At 31.0% G+C, this 21,483-nt stretch overlaps 2 protein-coding genes across 3 annotated transcripts; one reads left to right on the top strand and one right to left on the bottom strand.

The window, feature by feature from the left end:
• Positions 1 to 6: 6 nt before the first annotated feature.
• Positions 7 to 6,282, bottom strand: LOC108812158 (ABC transporter G family member 24). 2 transcript variants are annotated; one of them, XM_056988887.1, is made up of 14 exons: positions 6,021 to 6,282; positions 4,611 to 4,861; positions 4,367 to 4,443; positions 3,923 to 4,207; positions 3,775 to 3,838; positions 3,548 to 3,694; positions 3,400 to 3,434; positions 3,249 to 3,322; positions 1,866 to 3,031; positions 1,303 to 1,782; positions 1,081 to 1,229; positions 708 to 997; positions 500 to 633; positions 7 to 421 (listed from the first exon to the last, which is right to left on the bottom strand). In XM_056988887.1, exons 2-14 carry the CDS (start codon positions 4,841 to 4,843, stop codon positions 265 to 267), a joined length of 3,291 nt encoding a protein of 1,096 aa, XP_056844867.1. In that variant the 5' UTR covers positions 4,844 to 4,861; positions 6,021 to 6,282; the 3' UTR covers positions 7 to 264. The 2 variants fall into 2 exon arrangements, with proteins under 2 accessions (XP_056844867.1, XP_018439837.2); XM_018584335.2 differs by lacking the exon at positions 6,021 to 6,282 and adding an exon at positions 5,219 to 5,359.
• Positions 6,283 to 15,133: 8,851 nt separating this feature from the next.
• Positions 15,134 to 18,428, top strand: LOC108813355 (protein GRAVITROPIC IN THE LIGHT 1). The gene is made up of 3 exons (XM_018585895.2): positions 15,134 to 15,346; positions 15,754 to 15,815; positions 16,846 to 18,428. The coding sequence occupies exon 3, from the start codon at positions 16,846 to 16,848 to the stop codon at positions 18,211 to 18,213; it is 1,368 nt and encodes a 455-aa protein (XP_018441397.2). The 5' UTR covers positions 15,134 to 15,346; positions 15,754 to 15,815; the 3' UTR covers positions 18,214 to 18,428.
• The last annotated feature ends 3,055 nt before the right edge of the window (positions 18,429 to 21,483 follow it).

Raw genomic sequence — 21,483 nt, 5'->3', positions numbered from 1 at the left:
ATCATCTCAGGTTCAGAAACACAATAGCTTAATCATCACTTTTAAAAGTGGCTTCTACATTTAATGAGTTCGGGTTGGTCCAGGTGCATCCAAAAATCTAAGAAACAAGCCAACATCTTAAAAGAGCTTATAAAAGACAATGAACAAATGAACTAAGATGAACAAAGAATAACAACATATCACAAGAAAGCTAGTCTTCTTGGTCGAATATTAACCAAAACGCACAACCATGAAAACCGTGATGGAAACAACACCTTTTTATCTTCACCTCTTTTGAAGTATAACCATCCCAACAAAGGAGATCATACGAGTGACCACACCAATGAGAAGCAATATCATTATACACAGATTCCATTCATTAATGTCGTATCCGCTCTTCATCAGTGATCCACATCGTGTGATCATCCATACTCCATAGTACCTGTAACCCCCCCAAAAGCCAAAAACCATATGATATATGAATCAAAGAAGAGAATTGTAATGTTTTTGTATGCCTTACTTCTGAGCATTTCCAATAACAAATGCTTGCAAAGCCCACTTTGGATAACACAAATCAGCTATGATCTTCATAGCTTCACTATCCTTTGGTTGAGTTGCAACAAGTGTTAAAACTACCGGAAGAAGTACAGAAAACTGCAAAAGACAGAACATACGCAATAAGACAGAGGATGATTCTTTCTCTTAAAACCAAAAAATGAAAAACTCACCAGCTGAGCAGAGCCAGGTTGGAGGAAGATAGCCAACGCATAAGCTATACCAGTCACACAATATACAAGACATACCAAGACTATATAGTTATCGAAAAACGTGGATCTCGGGTTAGTGAAGAAGTAGAACATGGAGAGATAAACCAATGGCTTCACAAGTGTGTTGAAACAGTCTATTGTGTCTTTAGCAAGGAAACAAGCCATGCTACTCATCCCTGAAGCACTTTCTCTCCAGTAATGTAACTTGTCTAGTGAGAATGATCTTAATGCTGCTATTTTGCACAGAAGAGCTGACATAAGAAGAAGAAAACAAAAGACCAATGAGAAAAAAAAGAATATGAAGAAAACTTGTATTAGAAGGAATCCAACTTACAAACAGCGATAATAGTGTAGGTATAACCAGGTGCTCCAAAGCTCTCATCACTTGCTTTGATCAAGGATCCTAAACAAGCTCCAGCTAGCAATAAGATCAAGTAGTCTGTGGCTTGTAACTTAGCTTCTCTCATTCTCTGCTTAGCTATCCTGTAAAATCAACAACACTAGTTAGAGCTTCTCTTCAGATAGTCATTACTGATAGAAAGTGTTTATACATTACCTTCCAAGAAAGTACTTGTATTGCAGCCACATAGAAGGGGTTGTTCTGTAGGACAAATCTCTGGTCTTCAAGAAGTTATGCCTTATTTTATCACGGCGCAACCTGAAATTACTCCTCACATCTCCCAACAGCTCTCTGACAAATGTCTGTTCTTCATCACCGTTGGTACCATCTCTAACTTCTAGATCCGTTTCGAGTCCAGCCGCACTGTTGTTGTTGTTCCGCATATCTAATGGAACCGAGTACCCTTTGTGAAGCATCCACCTTTGAGGAAGCTCTTTGTAGCTAACGTCAGAGTTCAGGTTGGTTACAATCCCTTCAAGGACGTCTATGTAATAGTCAGGAGGGTTGATACGCTCTGGTACAATGATTCCAAGACCAGAGAAGTATGTCTCCACGTCCTTGACTGGTCCGTGGTAAACAGTAAGGCCACCTTTTGCTAGAAGTACTAGATCATTGAACGTTTGGAACAGAGAATAACTGCAATACAAAAACATTATCAACTTAGAAAGCTTCATGACACAAGAAAAAGACATTTCTTCTCAACATTTATGATTGATTACCTTGGTTGGTGAACAACCATGCAGATGTTGACTCCCTCAAGGGCTTCATGCTTAAGTGCTCTAAGAAGAAGCTGTGATGACGCACTGTCCAATCCAGAAGTAGGTTCGTCCAAGAACAAGACCGAAGGCTCCATTGCCATTTCCAAACCAACATTCACTCGTTTCCTCTGCCCTCCTGAGATTCCCCTCTTCTCTACCGTACCAACTAGTGAACTCCTCACAGCTTGTAGCCCCAAAGAGTCAATGACTCTCTCAACCACAAGAACTTTGTCAGCTTTTGATTGTCCTGCAGGTAATCTGCATTTAGCATGGAACCAAATGTTTTCCTCAACTGTCAAGTTCCCATGGACGATGTCATCTTGCGGCACAAACCCAATGATCTTCTTATATGAGTGGATTGATAACTCCTTCCCGTTTATAAGAATCAAACCACTCAAACTGCATCCAACGGCTTTTCCAGCTAAAGCAGAAAGAAGACTTGTCTTTCCTGCTCCTGATGGACCCATCACAGCTGTGATCCGACCTGGTTTCATGGTTCCCGTCACACATCTCAACAGATGCTTGCCATTTGATTTCAAGGTAAGAGTTAAATCTTTGAAAGAAAGCTCCATGGAGGTCCTCTTCTTCATCTCAGAGTAAGTAGCCATGTTGACTATTCCTGAAAAGGTAAGGTTTCTATTCTCCACCTCCCTGGCTTTCTCCTTCTCGATCTGATTATAAGCATACCTCAAGATCTGGCTCTGTGATTTCTTCATTCTGTGTCCTTTACCTCTCTTCCCTCCTCCTGTTACAACACTTGTTGGTCTTTCTAGACTTCCTGCAGTTGCATCATCCTCAATCTCAAAGCTAGGTTGCACAGCAGATGAACTAGCAGGACTTGAAGAATGTTTTGGCAAGTCTTCTTCTACCTCAGAAGAGTATCCACGAGCCAATATCATGTGACTTTCTCCATCGTTATTGGGCTTTTTACCAGAGAACGTTCGAGTTATCTGCTGACGGATCTCAGTTACATGCTTTTTAGCAGCAGTTCTAGCAACTTTCCATCTCTGGTTGGCTTTAGCTTTCTTCACAGCTGCTTCCCTTGACTTCGCCTGCCTCCTCTCCCTTGTTGTTAGGATTTGATCAGAACAGTTGTATATAATGAGTAGAATAGTGACCACACCACACTGCACAAACACATTGAAGGCCACTCTCTTTGTTAATAATCTTGTGGGTATATTCATCATTGACTAATATCAAATCAATGTTCTAAAACAATTTTCTTATGTGATTCAAATCAGTTTAAATTCGGTCTAAAATGTTTAAATCAATCAATAATATTTATATAATTTTTTTTATAATGCATCAAAATGAAAGTATAACTGAAGAAGAAGAAAAACTTACAATAACCAAAACCCCAAGTGCATGCATGTTCTGATTAGCAGTGTTGGGATTGCAAGAAGTTAACTTAAAGCAAGCTGCAAGACAACAAGTAGCTAGATAAGAAACATGAAGAGACAAGCTAGGCAGGTTAAAATTACCAAACATAACTTACGTTTCTCAGATGTAGACCCCATGCGACAGTAGTGCCTGAATCATACACAAGAGTATATATAGCTACTTAGAGCATTGGTAATAATAACACAACTTTGATGATTATAAGTCACAATATAATGGAGTTTGAAGGGGCAAAGGTTGAATACCCACTAGCACAGGGTACTTTCCGAGTGGTGGTTGGACAATATGATCCAGCAGAACAGAAGACTTCGCTGCTGCTTCTGATATCAGCCCAAACATTTGCACCTCCACAAGTGTGGTTTGTTCTCCCTGGTGGTAGTTGATAAGTATACCTATACACATTTCAACATTTCATCATCTTATCACATCATCACATGTTTCATAAAGAAAAAAAAGGAAAAGCAAAACTCACGGTTGGCATAAGCTTGTTGTCTTGTTAAGGGTAGCCAAGGGGCAATAAGCACCATGAGGGCAAGCTTTTTTTTCAAAACAGAACAGAAAATTTAGATCATTGAAAGAAGTTATTAATGAAAAAAGAGAGAGAGTTTTTGATCGCTTACGTATCATACAAGTGAGTCCCCTGGGGCAGAAGAAGCCTTCACAGCAAGACATACAGTTTGTTGTTCTTTCTGGAAAGTCTTTAGAGTTTTGCAGATCAACCTGTTTGTTTGGATCAACAATGCAGGCCCAGCCAGGTTCACAGCCAGAGACCCATGTTGTCAAGTTGCAATTCCCATTCGGTTTCATGTTCACCTGTTTATCCCCCGGGTTATTCGTTTTAGAGAAGAAAGCGTTTAGATAGAACTTCATCTCTGCTGCTGTGCAGATACGCTTAGCAATATCACCTGTTTCCATAAACCAAAAACAAAAAAAGTCACAAAGATGTGAAAAATTTAAGAAACGTGAGAAATCCTTTATAAAATCCATCATATTATCACTCTTAATTTCCATATTCTATAGTATCAACCACCAAAGAAATAATAACTAAGCAAGAAGTTGGTTACCTTCCGTTTTCTGAATGCAAGAAGAAACGAAATCCAAATTGGTGGAGAAATTAAAAGCTTGGTTCCAATCAGCTTCCCTGACAAGCACAAAGGATAAACTCATTTGGTTAACTAAAACAAGACATTTCACTATATCAAAGCATCAACTATACTTAAAAGAAGATCCAAAGTTGACTTGTGATAATTTACTAAAACAACAATTGAGAGCAATAATGATATATATATACATGTATCAAAAGCTTACGGGTCTCTGACGCAAAACTTGGCTCTGGTAGCGAGTTCTTGATTAAGTGCAGCAGTGCTATTGGAGAGACTACGGTAAACCAACTGTGTGAACAGGGGAAGAACAGCTGGATTGTTGAAGTCATTTGTGTTCTCAAACTGACCATAACCAACATCATAGACCAACCATAGAACTAGCAACACCAGTCTGAGATTAGATCCGTGTTTGAGCCAATCTCGCCGGTTTACACTCATCTTGAGATTCTCAATAGCCTTTAAAATAAGTCACATGAGAGAGAGAGAGAGAGAGAGAGATTAGCTAAATCATGAGATGCAAAGCAGCCATTAACAAAACAAAAAGAAAGTAGCTCAAAACGGGAGAGCCTTTTTCAAATGAACAGTGTATAAAACGGCTCCATCTTAATTCATTCTTAAACAAATTGTTAATCTTGATTTTGGGTTTACTTAAGAAAATTTAAAACAGTCTAAATTCAGGAACTTGAAAACCCAGAAAACTCAAAAATTGCTTCTTTTTATTTATTTTCTTTCATTGCCAAGTTCTTTAGTTTTGTTCTTCAGATCACAGAACTCAAAGTTGATATAAGAATGAGACGAATTAAAAAAACTTACTTGATAAGGTAATGAAGTTCATGAAAATGGGAGCTGAGGAATCAAAAGTTGAATTTGATTGGTTTCTTGGAGAATGTTCTTTTATAGTAAATGAAGAAAGCTATTGAGAGATATTTGTGTTTTAATCTGCCATCATTGACTCTGGACAAGAAGGAGAAGAAGAAGGAAGATAGTGGGATTTAATGATTTATTAGGGCAGATGACATATAGACCTCCCCGTTATAATTACAGTTAACAGAATAAGTAAAGAGTATTAATTTTTTTTTTTTTTAACAACTTCATTTCATTGAATAAAAAGACCAGATGGTCAAGTACAGAGATCAAAAAGATCCAAACAAAGCTCAATCTAAAACAAGATCTATGAGCATGACAATGACTCTCTTTGAATCAAGTGGTGAAGCCAAGCCGGTCCTCCAAGTGCAACGTAAGACTGAAGTAAAGAGTATTAATCTTTAAGGGTTCTAATTTTTTTTTTTAATAAAGGATTCTATTTTAGGAAAATATTTATTTTAATAAAGGGTTCTATTTTAGAAAATATTTATTTTGTTTCTTAATTTTGTCAAAGTTTCTGTAAATATAATGATAACCAAAGGAAACTAAATTTATGGTGTGGCAATTCTTTGGTAGCTAGCTAGAAACTGAGGAATGTATGTATGTCTGATAATAAAGATTGTTTTACTGTTGCATAAGTGATTACAAAAATCCCTATAATTTCGTTTTTTTGTAGAAGACCAAGAAGTCGTTGAGCATAAATGAGTTTCTGAAACCAGCGAATGGAGAGAGGTGCAGAGGAGGGGGTTACCGTGGTGGAAGGGAAGGACGTGGAGGTCGTGGACCAAGAGAAGGAGCTGAAGGAAGAGGTCGTGGACCAAGAGGAGGAGCCGATGGAGGAGAAAACCAGAGAGCTGCTGCTGCACCTAAAAGGGTCGCTCCTGCACCAAAAATTGAAGACGCCTCACAGTTCCCAACTCTGGGAAAGTAAAGGCTCTCTTCTGTCTTTGGTCCTTGAGCCTCTGTGTCTGGTTTGGATTTTGTAGTTCTTCTGATTCGATTGTTATTGTTATACCCTTCGTTTTGTTCTACGAACCCAATTTTGGGAGTTTTTAATATCAAGTTAAACGAGGCAGAAAGAAAAAAATCCATTCTTCGACCAAAAAAAAAAAAAAAAATCAGACATACATACATTCTTCGGTTCAAATCTAAATCATACTACTTTATTTCAAAAATATATAAACTTTAAACTTTCACATATATGAAAAACATATTAAATTTAAATTATTAATACATTATTTTGTAATTTACTAAAGGGTACTATTTTTAACCAATAAAAATTAAATACTCAATTTTTTTTTTAAAAAGTTTATAATTTAACATTAAATAATACATTGAAAAAGAAAAAAAATTATCTTTTCATATGATTTTTTAAAAAAGTAAATGCTTTTGAAACAAATTAGTAAATATCTAAAAGAAATAATGTAAAATAACATGAGATGGAAAAATTAATACTTTCTCAGTTTCAAAATATTTGATGCTTTGGATGTATGCACAAGAATTAAGGTCGACAATATTTTTTTAAAAATAACATTAAAAATATATATCAAAATTAATTGAAACATCCTTAAAATAAAAATAAAATATTATTAGTCACACAGTTTTCAATAAAACTAAAATTAATATAAAATATCAAAATATCATTTATTTTGAAACATTCAGAACTCTCTAAAACATCATCTATTTGGAAACAGAGAGAGAACATTTTTTTCTGGTAAACTCAAATAAATAATAGAACCTTTAAAGCAGTTTTCCATCACATGAAGGTCCAATTCCTAATATAAAATATAAAGTATAAAACTTCTACACTCAAATTTGGGGTTCGAATCCAAAACTATGCAATTTCTGGCCAATTATAGAAAAGTTTTTTTTTTTTGCTAAATATGTAAATATCATTAAAAATGAAAGATTTGTCTACAAGAGCAGCTAATCTATACAAATCAAAACCCTGGCAAAAAGAAAGTAAAAAACAGGGGGGTTGATATACTAAAAATCTAAGGAAGCTCAAAAGAGGATCATGCTATATCCTTGTGCGGGACTTAAAGGATCAGATAAGCCATCTACACATGAGGTCCCTGAATCTCTTCTTGGTCCTCTGGGCAGATATGGAGTTAATGACCTGCCTGTTGATGTCTTTAAACTCAACTAACGGTGGAATAAGAGACTGGTTGTGCAGCATGTTGTTTCGCTGTCTCCAAACAGAATAAACCATAGCTTGGACTACAAGCATCCTTAAGACAGCAGGAGCTCCTGTTGTAGACAAACACGCCCATTCCATAAGGTGGGACCAGTTGTTGAAGACAGGCACAATTATAGAAAAGTTAGGTTTCAAATTGTTTCGAGAACGGTTTATTAAATAATTATATAGACAATAGAATAAATGCTTACAATAGATCTTTAATATGGTGCAAGTAAATCTGATAATAAGTGGTCTTTATAAGACGGTCAGGTGATACATTTAGATATAGATCCTCATAAAATATGTAGTATTGTTAGTTGTTGAATCGTGTGTATAATCTTTTTGATATATATAATATCATAATAAACCAGCATTAAAAATTATAAAGTATAAAAAAAATTTCACTAGTTGGATATATAAAAATAACGTTCACATTGGACATTTTCAAATTTAGTAAATATATAATTTATACACCAATTGAGTGCGGTCAGTCTTCATCATACTGAAGGTTCAAATCCTAATCTAACCTATAAAGTAGGTCTCAAACTTATTATCCGGAATTCGGATTCGACCCGAAATCCGCTCCGAATTCGCTATAAAAATAAAATATTTGGGTCATCTGGATTCAAATCTGGATAACAAAATTAAGTATCCGTCAAAATCAAAACCGGATTTGGATATCTTAATTTTTAAGTTCGGATACTTGGATCCGAATTCGTATTTATAAAATATATTAAAAAATTAGTTTTATTTAGTTAATAATATAATTTACACCACGGACCTTTGAAATATGTGTTTACCAGGACCTTTTCAAATTTAGTAAATAATAGAATTTACACCAATTGAGTGGCAGTGTTTTCAACAAACATTAAAATATAACGTTTGACCACAAAAAAAAAGAGATGTACAATAATGCATGGTGTTTAGAATCCCTTGTCAGTAGTATTTGATATGGTTCTTGTCGCTTTCAGATTTTTTTTTTGTCAAAAGATTTAGTTTCATAAACCGTTTTAAAAGATTTTTAGTTTCAGTTTTATTTGTTATCTGAGAACATTTTTTCTTTTTTTGTAAACTATCTGAGAACAAAGTTCTGTTTAGATTTGTAATTTGACTCTTTCTTACATTACTTGTATTTTGACCAGCTTTTCTTTTTGTCAAACTGGCTAGTTTTATTTGTGCCTCAATTTATCTGAGTCAATCTTGGTTTTATTGACAAAAATTTTCCTGGTCAGTTTATTTTTGAAACATATTTTCCTGATCAGTTATAATTTACAATTTTATTGACCTAAACTGTATTTGAATGTGAACAAGATTGTATATATCTATATTGGGAATTCGGCCAAAAAAATCCTGAACTTTTATGAAATTGCCAAAAGAATCATGTACACTTGTCTGGCCAATAAAACATAAACTTTTGTTGACTTATTTAAATAATTTAGAAACTTACGGTTGACTGATCAGATTAGCACACCGTTAAACAAGAGTTAAGACAGCGTTAGTACAACGTTAATTGTTGGCGTTAAGTAAAACGGCGTCGTTTCGTTTTACACTATTTGAAAATAAAAATACGAAGAGACCGGATTTTGAACCCAGGTTGTTTGGATAAAATGACAAGGTATTTTACCAATAAGAATGTATGTACTAACACATTTACTTTTATTTGGTACTGATTTTGAGTATAAAAAAACTCTCTAAAAATTTAAAAGGTCTTTAAAATTCCAAAAATATGAAAATAAAGAAATTTTTTATAAAATTAATTTTGAAACTAAAAGTAAAAATAAAATTTTATTTTTCCTTAAAAAAGCAAAAATCTTCCAACATTTTCATTTTTGAAAACAAATTCCCAAAAAAAGAAAATTTTCATTTTTCAGATAAAAAATCGAAAAATAAAGAAAAAATCGAAAAATATCAAAAAGTTATAAAAAATTCGAATCTAAAAATAATCAGAATTTATTAAAAATATTTTTTTATAAAAAAATGCCAAAAAGGAAAATTTTTCATTTTTCAAATTATAAAAAGAAAAATTGAAAAACAAAATTCGAAAAAATAAAATTTCAAAAAAAAGGGATAAAAAATTTCAAATCTGAAAACATATAATCAGAAACTATAAAAACATTAAAAAAATAGTAATAATTTTTTTATATATATATATTTTTTCTGATTATATGTTTTCAGATTCAAATATTTTATAACTTTTTTGGAATATTTTTTCAAATTTTTTTTATTTTTTCAAATTTCTTTTATAATCCGAAAAAATGAAAATTTTCTTTTTTGGAATTATTTTTTCAATTTTAGAAATTTTAAAGATCTTTTTAAGTTTTTAGATAATTTTTTTTATATTCAAAATGAGTACCAAATAAAAGTAAATGTGTTAGTACATACAATGAATGTACCACTAGGCTAGTGGTAAAGTACCTTGTCATTTTATCTAAATAACCTGGGTTCGAACCCAGTGGTTTACTTGATTTTATTTTCAAATCATGTAAAACGACGTCGTTTCATCTCATTTCAAAACGACGTCGTTTCACTTAACACCAACTTTTAACGATGTTATTTTTTTCTGTTAAATTTGCTGACGGCGTGCTAAATTGGCAAGTCAACGAAAACATCTATACTATTAAAGCAAAATACCTAATAGGTATTTGCCCTTGATTTTTGAAGTTAATTACAATGTTATGCCATTGCTATATATATGCCATTGTAAATGTTTCCATATATATATCAACCAATATATTCGGAGAATTTAAGATATCTTAAACATGAATCTTTTAATATTTTATTAAGTATATATTTTTAAATTAATTAAAAAGTAAGAATTATAATACATTAATACCAATTATCTAGATTTGCACTCGAGATACGGTATCTTTTCGTTGTTAAGTCTTAATAACCAAAATTTCGTTTATTACAATATATTTTATGGATTCTAATAATTTTCAACCTAATTAAATTTCATATAACTAAAATTCGGAATTAAATTTAACACAATATAACCTTCGTGTATTCTCAGCCATATATATAGTTATGCATTTCTAACTTTATAATCTTCACCCTTCAGAAAAAAGAGACTTATACTATGATTAGTCTAACATGTATTAATATACATTTAGTTTTTTCCCAGCTTTTCCAACTGAAATCTACGGTATTTGATATATACTTAATTTTAATTAAAATAATTATATAGTGAAAATCAGACATTTTATACATATTTGTTTTATAAAATATTATAAAAGTATAGATAACTAAAATAATATTTCTATAAATATAATTTTACTAAAATAATACAATTCATCTATATACCTGTCCAGTATAATTTTACTTATACTTAATTTTTAAATTATATTATGAATTTATTTTTAATTTTTATATTAATCAAAATTTATTTATTATATAATTATTTTTTTTTTAAACCATCTCATACTTGATAAATGTTTACATTTTTATGAAATAATCGCAAAAAAATATAATTGTAAAACAAAACCTATAGTTCGATGTACCATATAAACAAACAATATTAATACCAAATACATCTATACTATTATAGCAGAATCCCTATTAGTATTCTGCCCTTGATTTTTTAAATTATTTACTATGCCATGCCATTGCCATATTTTAACACAAAATAATTAATTAATCTTTACCATAAAAAGAACCAATCATTTTGCAGCATTTATTAACCAGCATAATTTTAGCATTTAATAACGTTCTGTATACCATAAAATCATTCGAAAATTATCATCTCCTATATATTCTCCTCTATTAAATACCTGTCATATTCTTTTTATTTATTTTGCATATAATATTTAATTGTTCTTCAAGTTTAATTTTTTTTTTTTAAAATTATATTTAATAAACATATTCATAAAAAAATTACCTACTAATTTTTTTTTAGTTTCCACAAAATTAGGTAACAATCCCAACTAAACATCTTCTCCTCATTATATAAAATTGTATCATCCCATTAGTCTATTCATTTATTTGTAAGCTTTCATATTATTTTAGTATTTCATATATTTTTCGTTTTCCATAAACTAAGTTTAACATGTGTGATTATGTAAAGGTTTATGTGCTCGACGAGATAATCAGACTGCTCAGATAATTTAAAAGTCACGAAATAATGGGATTCTTCAATCTATGGCTCAATATCAATAAATGGGGTAAATCATAACCTTTGTTTTATTTTTGTTCTTTACATGTTTTTTTTTCTGGGAATTGCAGTTTTTCAATTAAATAATAGATTTTCACAATCAAAATTTTAACAACATTATGACGAAATTTTTTGAAGGTAAACAAGTAGTTGACAAAGTTAGTTTATTTTCTAAATGGATTATATTACCACATAATTTTGCTCTTTGTCATTAAGTTTTGTTTTTTTCACCTGTGTTCATAAAAATGACATCACCATGGAACATTTTTTTTAGTTCACTCGGATTACAATAACATTATATTTTATACAATGATTCTGCATTTTAGTATGAGTTAAAACCTAATATAGCTAAAAATATATTTTATATAGCACATGTCAACATTTTCTTCTAAACTCAAAACTTTACCATATCTAAAACATAAAAGATATAATATTTATAAAAAAATAAAATATAAATCACATAAATAGTTAGAATATATAAATCATGTAAATATTTATAGCATTCAATTGAATAAAAAACTTTTGTCAACTGAATAATCCCGCGCTTTAAAACGCGGGTTAAAATCTAGTCTATACTATTAAAGCAAAATACCTAATAGGTATTTGCCCTTGATTTTTGAAGTTAATTACAATGTTATGCCATTGCTATATTTATGCCATTGTAAATGTTTCCATATATATATCAACCAATATATTCGGAGAATTTAAGATATCTATACTATTAAAGCAAAATACTTAATAGGTATTTGCCCTTGATTTTTGAAGTTAATTACAATGTTATGCCATTGCTATATTTATGCCATTGTAAATGTTTCCATATATATATCAACCAATATATTCGGAGAATTTAAGATATCTTAAACATGAATCTTTTAATATTTTATTAAGTATATATTTTTAAATTAATTAAAAAGTAAGAATTATAATACATTAATACCAATTATCTAGATTTTCACTCGAGATACGGTATCTTTTCGTTGTTAAGTCTTAATAACCAAAATTTCGTTTATTACAATATATTTTATGGATTCTAATAATTTTCAACCTAATTAAATTTCATATAAGTAAAATTCGGAATTAAATTTAACACAATATAACCTTCGTGTAATCTCAGCCATATATATAGTTATGCATTTCTAACTTTATAATCTTCACCCTTTAGAAAAAAAAAACTTATACTATGATTAGTCTAACATGTATTAGTATACATTTAGTTTTTTTTCCCAGCTTTTCCAACTGAAATCTACGGTATTTGATATATACTTAATTTTAATTAAAATAATTATATAGTGAAAATCAGACATTTTATACATATTTGTTTTATAAAAATATTTTAAAAGTATAGATAATTAAAATAATATTTCTATAAATATAATTTTATTAAAATAATACAATTCATTTATATACCTGTCCAGTATAATTTTACTTATACTTAATTTTTAAATTATATTATGAATTTATTTTTAATTTTTATATTAGTCAAAAAATTTATTATATAATTATTTTTCTTTAAAACCATCTCATACTTGATAAATGTTTACATTTTTATGAAACAATCGCAAAAAATTATAATTGTAAAACAAAACCTATAGTTCGATGTACCATATAAACAAACAATATTAATACCAAATACATTTAGTATTGTATTTTTATCAAATTAAATATATGTAATTACTTTTAGTTTATATATTGTGCTTTAGTATTTTATTTTAATAAGTTGAATTAGGTTTTAAAATTCATGAATATATGTTATCCTATATATGTAATTATTTTGAATTTTATAATTTATAAAATATTAAATAAATGGATTAAGTAACTTTATATTTATTAATTAGTATACCAATTTAATTCTGAATATGAATTTTGTATATATATATATAAATATTTATAGTAATTTGTGTTATTTTTCTATAAATCAAAAAGGTATTAGACTCATTTATAAAAATATTTAATATTAATTACGAAATTTATTATTTAAAATTAATTATATATATAATTTCCATTTAAAATAATAAAATATATTATTACAATGTATTCTTAGACAAAGATACTTCGGAATATGTTTTCGATATCTTATTTTGAAAATATTGAAATAACATATTAGATTAGAATATATATTTTATAGTAAACAATTTAATTATATGAGAAATAATATGAAGTTAAATAATGTAATGATCCAACATTGACTTTTGTAACTAGATTTTTTAGTGATTCAGAGATAAAAATATATATCTCATGTAAAAAACTAATTTTATAAATGTAAAGACCATATTTTTATTGAAAAAGTTTAGAGCAGATACATTTATTTTTCAAATGATTCATAGATAAATATATATGGGTCCGACTCTGTTTCTTAAATTATCATCTCAAAATTTGGAAACAAATTTTTGCAACGAAAAAAAATTATCCACATAAAAACTTACATAGTGCTCATATTAATTTGTATAATTATAAATATTGTATATGTTGGTAATAATATATATATACATATTGGAAAATAAAAATATATAAAGTATATACAAATTTTGATTTTACCGAATATATATTTAATTAAGAATATAATTCCGTGCTTTTAAAGCGCGAATCAAAATCTAGTTGTTAATTAATTCTAAAGTCAATGAAAAGTTTGTGTTTTTTTGGTCAGCCCTAAAGTTCATGTTTATTTTGGTAATTCCTGAAAAGTTCATGATTTTTTTGGCCGAATTCCCTATATATATTGGTTATTTTATCATTAATATCGTAAACAATTAATATAAAATTATGTATATGTCTTTTTTTTGGTCAATAAAATTGTGTATATGTCATCATGCAAAATCTATGACAGATTGCGATTTGTTTTATATGTTACAATCAACTGGTCCCGTAATCTTTCGATTTTGGAGGGTCCAAATTAGCAGATATATTTTTTGTTTTTTTTTGAAAAAAATAATTTTTATATATGAGATTTTTTAATCATATTAGTATTTAGTATTAAGTTAATTAGATAAAATATTCTTTAAATAAATAAAATATATAGTTAGACATAACATTTATTAATATTTCATGTTTTTGTTTTAATAAAATAGATTTGCGTAGTTTTAGGAGTATGTTTATGTTGCTGACAAGAAAAGTATATTTATTTCTATAAACTTTGAGGATCTTTTTTGGTTAAAATTCATTTTAGAAATCTAATATGTTTATGTTGCTGACAAGAAAAATATATTTATTTTCTATAAAATTTGAGGATCTTTTTTTTGGTTAAAATTCATTTTAGAAAACTATTATTTTACAACTTTTATAAATAACGACATATGAAAACTGGAAATTGAGCCCAATTAATAACGCTTTTAGGCTATTAGCTAATCTCTTAGTGAGCTCAATTATGAGCCAAATAACAAGCCCAACCAAATCTAACAGAAACACTAGTAGCTAATCTTTTAGGTCTTTTACACAAAGACCAAAAAGCACCCTTCGCGCATCTCGAGATCTCATCACAACGGCCGGTGTAAATACCATCTGCTTTCAAGGGTACTTTGGGAAAACTCATTTGAAACTCCCAATGCTCTGTTTGCTCTCTGTCATTACCCTTTTCCGCCATTTCACATTATTATTCTCCACAACTTGTACTCTTCTTCCTCGCCTCTCTCAGTCTCCCCTCCAGCTCTCATCCTCTCTCTATCTCATCGAACGCTTACTCTCTCTCTCTCTCCTCTCGAGCTTTAGACCCAGAGAGACATTTTGGTTTGGTAATAAACAGACAGATCTAGTTTTGGTGAGTGTTTATATTATTATTAATATTATTTTCTCCAATCAAAGTGTTGTTGGTAACTTTCATGTGGGTTTCTGGTGGATTATTCGTTTCTATTATTAAGTTCTTATTTTTCTGTAAATTTATTTATTGTTACAAATGCAAGCTTCATGCCGCTTGCAGTGGGCCTAATCACCATTGTTGTTAGCTAATAGCAATAATGTCTATTTTTAAATTGCTTTAATTGTTTTTTGGTTGTGTTCACTTATATATAAACACATTCTCAAAAAGGGTTTAAGTACGTCTCTTACAGCAAAAAAACAAGAATTGTTTTTTTTTTCATTTCTCATTTGAGGTGTATGTTCTTTCCTTGTTCTTGGTTTAGTCTGCAGGGGTTGTTTTTGTCTGATTTCCAAGTTTCTTTTCTTCAGATTTACTCTTATGATGAAGTGAGAACGAGAAAGCAGAAGAGAAGCTTGGAACTTTCGCAAAGGTACAAACCTTTGACTTTGTTTATATGTTTGTTTCTATGAGTGATGAAACTTTGCTTCTGGAAAATTTTCAAACTTTTGATTGTAAAATCTGAAACCACACTGGTTTTGTTCAAATCTTCAGGTCTCATTACCAACTCTGCTAAAAGATTTGTAGATGAGAAAATGACTTTAGGGTCTGTTTGGTTAGGGACATAGGGGTTTAGACCGCTGTTGCTAGTGCGTTTAGAGTCTGAAACCACAATAAGAAGAGATAGGTTGTGGGTCTTGTGTCTGATTTGTATTAAATGTGTTTGGTGGGGTTTGTAAGGCCTTTAAGGTTGTCCTGTTGTTTCAAAATGGTTAAAAACCAATTTTTTTTACTCAAGCATTTGGTTTTAAGGTTTCACTATAGTATATATAACTGTACTGGTTTCACGTTAGGGTTTTGTAACATGGTAGATACAGATTTGTTTTGGTTATTTCAATGTTTCTTTTTCAGAGAGATGGATTTTTATTCTGCATTTGTCATGTGATTTTTTTGCAGAGATTATGTTGGGTGCAATCTTTTATTATTATTTGTTCTGTAGCAGCACATTTTGACTAAATAGCCCCCACAGATTAAAAAATAGCATTTTCTGAGCATGAACCATGAAGTCTTCACAACTCTTGCTGAATATTTTAATGCAGGATCCATTGTATTAAATTCATCTAAATAATAGATCTCTCTTTTGTTTAATAGATATTTTATGAGGGAAACATCCTTTTGCTTTGAGCTTTTTTTTTCATATAAGTTTCTTCAATAAAGCAAGTCCTATTTGGAGAATATTTCATAAAGAAGCTTGTGGCCCTCCATTAACGGTCCTTGATCCAAGTATTAAAGCTTGTTTCTCTTTTTCTTTATGCATTGAAACTTTCATCATTACAAGCTCTCTCCTCTCCTTCTCCTTTGTTTTTTTTTTCATTCCTTTTGTGGTGCTTTCTTGTCTTGTTTGTTACTGTGTTCTTGATGCTATTGTCTCCTTACTAAGCTTCTTTGTGATTGATCCACAGATGGAGACAGTCAAGCCAGTGGTTGTTGCTCACAAGGGTAAATTCATACGCACGTTTGCTAAAGTTCTCAACATCCATAAGCTAACTGGTGTTGCTCCAGAAGAGGAAATGAAGAAGACAAAGTTTGATTCCGAGAATGTTAAGTTGTCTCAGTCTTTCTACAAGCTTGAGGAAGAGTATGAGAGAACTCTGACATTAGAAGCTCTTCTCGCAAAGCTTTTCGCTACGGTTTCTTCCATCAAAGCTGGTTACGCGCAGCTGCAGCATTCTCAGTCTCCATACGACGCAATCGGGATTCAGAAAGCAGACAACTTGGTTGTGTCCGAGCTGAAGACATTGTCTGAGCTGAAACAATGCTTCTTGAAGAAACAAATCGATCCGAACCCCGAAAGAACTCTGGTTCTTGCGGAGATTCAAGAGCTGAGGAGTTTGTTGAAGACGTATGAGATCATGGGGAAGAAACTTGAGTGTCAGTACAAGCTTAAAGACTCAGAAACAGAGTTTCTGAGAGAGAAGCTTGAGTACCTGACGAAACAGAACAAGTTGACAGAGAAGAGACTTAACCAAAGCGGACAACTTTGCAATCCTTTGGAGAATCTTCACTTGTCTGCGCTGAATCCAACGCATTTTGTTGCTTATCTGCAACACACAGTCAAATCCATCAGAGGATTCGTCAAGCTTATGGTAGAGCAGATGAAACTAGCTAAATGGGATATCTCCATGGCTGTTAACTCGATCCAGCCCGGTGTCTTTTACTACAAGCAAGACCACAAGTGTTACACTTTCGAACACTTCGTCTCCAGTGTAATGTTCGAAGCTTTCCATCTACCACACTTCTCAACCTCAAGAAGCTTCAAGAAGAAGGAGAAACAGAGCAAAACAGAGGAGAAACAGAGCGAAACAGAGAGGGAAGTGTTCTTTGAGAGGTTTACAGAGCTCAGGTCGATGAAAGCCAAAGATTACTTGAAAGCAAGGCCTAAATCAAGATTCGCTAGGTTCTGCAGGATCAAGTTCTTGCAGCTTATACATCCTAAGATGGAGGAAGCTTTCTTCGGACATCTGCATTTGAGGAACCAAGTCTCTGCTGGTGAGTTTCCAGAGACGAGCTTGTGCTGTGGGTTTCTTGAAATGGCGAAAAGGGTTTGGCTTCTGCATTGCTTGGCTATGTCTTTTGAGCGTGAAGCTGAGATCTTTCGAGTACCTAAAGGTTGTAGATTCTCTGAGGTGTACATGAGAAGTGTTGCAGAGGAAGGGTTGGAGGAAGCAGAGCCACGTGTGGCGTTCACGGTGGTTCCAGGGTTTAAGATTGGCAAAACTACGATACAATGTGAGGTCTATCTCTCGGACGGTGGTGGTCCTCGAGGGTGATTTGATAACTTGGAAAGTGATGGGGTTATTTTGGAAGATAGGAAAAGTTGTGGGTCGTTGGGTTTGATGTAGCGAAGTAGTGTGGTGTTGTTGTAATGTTTTCTGTGTCTTTTGAGTTTTGTCGATATTAGTTCAGAGAAAAACAGAGGCATCTCTTAGCTGTTGTCCATTGGATATTTATCTACTTTTCTATATAATATGTAAATATTCTATGATTTATATAAGTATTGATTAGGTTTTTATATAATATGTTAAATATTTTATGTTTTCCAAATCTGTATTGTTTTTAGGGTCTACTAATAATGATGACAACGTAATATTAGATTGTTGAATATGTGATATGTCTGAAATATTCTAGTTGTCCAAAAGATGGAAACGCACTAATATTTGATTTGTTTGCTACATACAGAATTTTATTATATATAATATAATAATCTGGCGTTTTTGTCCGTACTTACGGATTTATCGTTTAAAAACCATTAAAATAAATTATTTTATGTTTTTGAATATCTAATAATTATTAAAATATTATTTTATATATTATAATTTTTTATTTTGATAATATATATCTATTACGTAAAATAGTTTTAAAAACATTAATCTATATACAGCGATTTATATTTATTTTAAAAACATCAATATTGTGATGTAAAATATTTTTGGATAACATTATATTAAATCTTTCCAGATAATGGTGTTTACCAAATTAATAAAAAAAAATTTAATTTATGGGTATTTATATATCGATAAATTTAATCTAATTATTTATTAAAAGTAATAAAAACAATTTAAATATTTTTGAAAAAATGATTTCAAAAACAATATTATAAATACTTTTGAATTCCTTTGTATTTTTTTGGCTGACAAAACAAAAATCACAACGAATTTGATTGTCCTAGAAAAATTATCTTGAAAATAGATGATTGATTCTATATTATGTGATATATATAGAGCTAATTTAATATTACCAAAACCAAATAAAAATCTATACATAATATTTTAATATTTTAGTATTCCTAAAATAAATGCAAGATAAATTTAACTATGAAATTATTGTCAGAATTTTCCAAAAATGATGATAAACTTATCAGCTAAAAATATTTATTGATTATAAAATATAAATTAGTTTTAAATTATGAAAAATATGATAAATAAGTAAATTCACTAATAATAGTATAGATTACATTTGAACAATCTTTTTAATGTATTGCTGGTCTATGAGCGATCCAGCATTATGTCTCCCTGTCTTGTACTCTCACATGCATCGACCACCAACTTTTCTGTACAGATTGCGAAACGATCCTTGTTTATATGCTAAGATTTTTGGTGGTTTTGTGCAATTTTAGTTTTAAAAGTTATTTAAGGTATTTCTGCTGACTAATTATCAAGAGAAATTAACTAGCTAAGTATGTGAACACGACGGAAACATTGACGCGTAACGCGTTGTTCGAAGGATTTTTTTGGGCCTTTTGATCGTTTTTAATAGGTTTAGATAAGCTATTTCGACCAGTAATTAAATATTGATGAAGCTAAATTGAACAAACGCGTCAAGTGCCTTCTCACTAGAACTTTAACTTCTGCCTTCTCACTAGAACTTTCACCGCCGGATCGTCTCCGGCCGACGATTCCGGCTATCTTAGTCGCCGCCAGTCCGGCCATAGCTTTTCTGTGTTTTTTCTTTTCTGATTTTGCTTTCTTTTTTCGTCTACGGCCATGCATTTTTTCTTCCGGTGGTAGTCCGTCTTAGCTTTTCCGGAAAACGGTGGCTTGTGCACCGTCGTTCGCCGGCGCTTGACTCTGGGACTATACCGTTTTTTTTCCGGTATTGGTCGCCGGCTTCTACTTCTCACGGATGGTGTTCGAGCTGAGAGTATGGTGTCTTGTTACGGTGGGTGGTGGCCGAATTCAGATGAGATATCGGAGTCTCCGATGGAAGTTATCTGAAAGTCGGGATTTTGGTGAAAATCGCCGAAACCTATACCTTTAATACAGTCGTTAGAGGTGGTTTCGGCGATTAGTGATTTCTCATCTCGGTGATTCCGGTGGTTATGTTTCGATTGATTCAGCGTCGACCTCTGTATGGGATGAAGTTGGTGGCTCGCCTTTCCGGTGAAGTAACGGTTTCCGGTCCCGGAGGCGAGCTCTTGCCGTTCAAGATGACGAAGCTTCAACGGCCAATACGCGTCCCTTCAGTGTTTAGGTTCAACATGTAGGCGATGTGGTGTGCGGTGAACGGTGGAGTTTTTGGGCCTCGAGTTTTTTCTTTTTGGGCTTGAGCTCGTCTTTGTCAAGTTCGTGGACTTTCGGTTTAGTATGTATTTGGGTTGGTTTTGGGCACGATTTGTAAATTTTTCCTTTGTGTAATAATATTATTCGAGATGGAAAAAAAAAAAAACGCGTCAACATTTTGTGGGATACCACAAAGGCGGTGCTATCAAAAATTCATCGAAGGAATAGTACTGTTATTATATGTTTCATATAGTTTTTTTTTTTTGAGTGAATAGTTTCTTTTCATCGAAGGAATAGTTTCTTTTTAAATTTAGCCAATTTCGAGATTAATGAGAAAGATTCTTGTGCCAAGTATCGAAAAATCAATTGAGCAAATCTTGCAAACTAGTTTATGCAGAGTTTTTAAAATCGGACTAGCTAGCAAATCTAATATTTTTTGTCTTGAATAATTGTGGTTCGATTTAAACCAAGTTCGATCGAATTTGATTGAATTAAACTGAATTTAATGATATATATTTTTAATAATATGCATATTCTTAAAAACAGATCATATCAAATAAAATGGTTAAATAGTCATAATGTTTAGAAAAACTTAGAAAATAATAATAATAAAAATGTAAAAATAATAATTTAATAATTTGAATCTAAAATCAATATGAAAAACACATTTAAACTTTATTCTTAACATATTATTACTCTAAATCGTCATCATCTTTAAGAAATTATATACATATTAGGTAAAAGTTAAAATCTGAAATACAAATTTCAGAAACATAAATGTTTACTAAAGTCATCAAAACAAGTGATTATGAAATAAAATTTAAACAAGGTGAGAAGCAGACAAAAACAACATCTTAACGTAAATATTAAATTTTGTGAATCGTAATTTATGAGTTGTAGAAACGTCAAAAGAAAAAAACGAGAAAATAAACTTTATTAATTTTTAATAAATCCTATTTCTACTTTTAAAAATAAAAATTAATTAATTGTTTCATTAACAAAATTTTGGTTTATATCTACGATGCGGGATTCGACCGGTTC

Source organism: Raphanus sativus, chromosome 1 (assembly GCF_000801105.2).
Source record: "Raphanus sativus cultivar WK10039 chromosome 1, ASM80110v3, whole genome shotgun sequence".
Classification (NCBI taxonomy): domain Eukaryota; kingdom Viridiplantae; phylum Streptophyta; class Magnoliopsida; order Brassicales; family Brassicaceae; genus Raphanus; species Raphanus sativus.
Note: the sequence above shows the minus strand (reverse complement) of the source record. Positions and strands in the feature narration are given on the sequence as shown.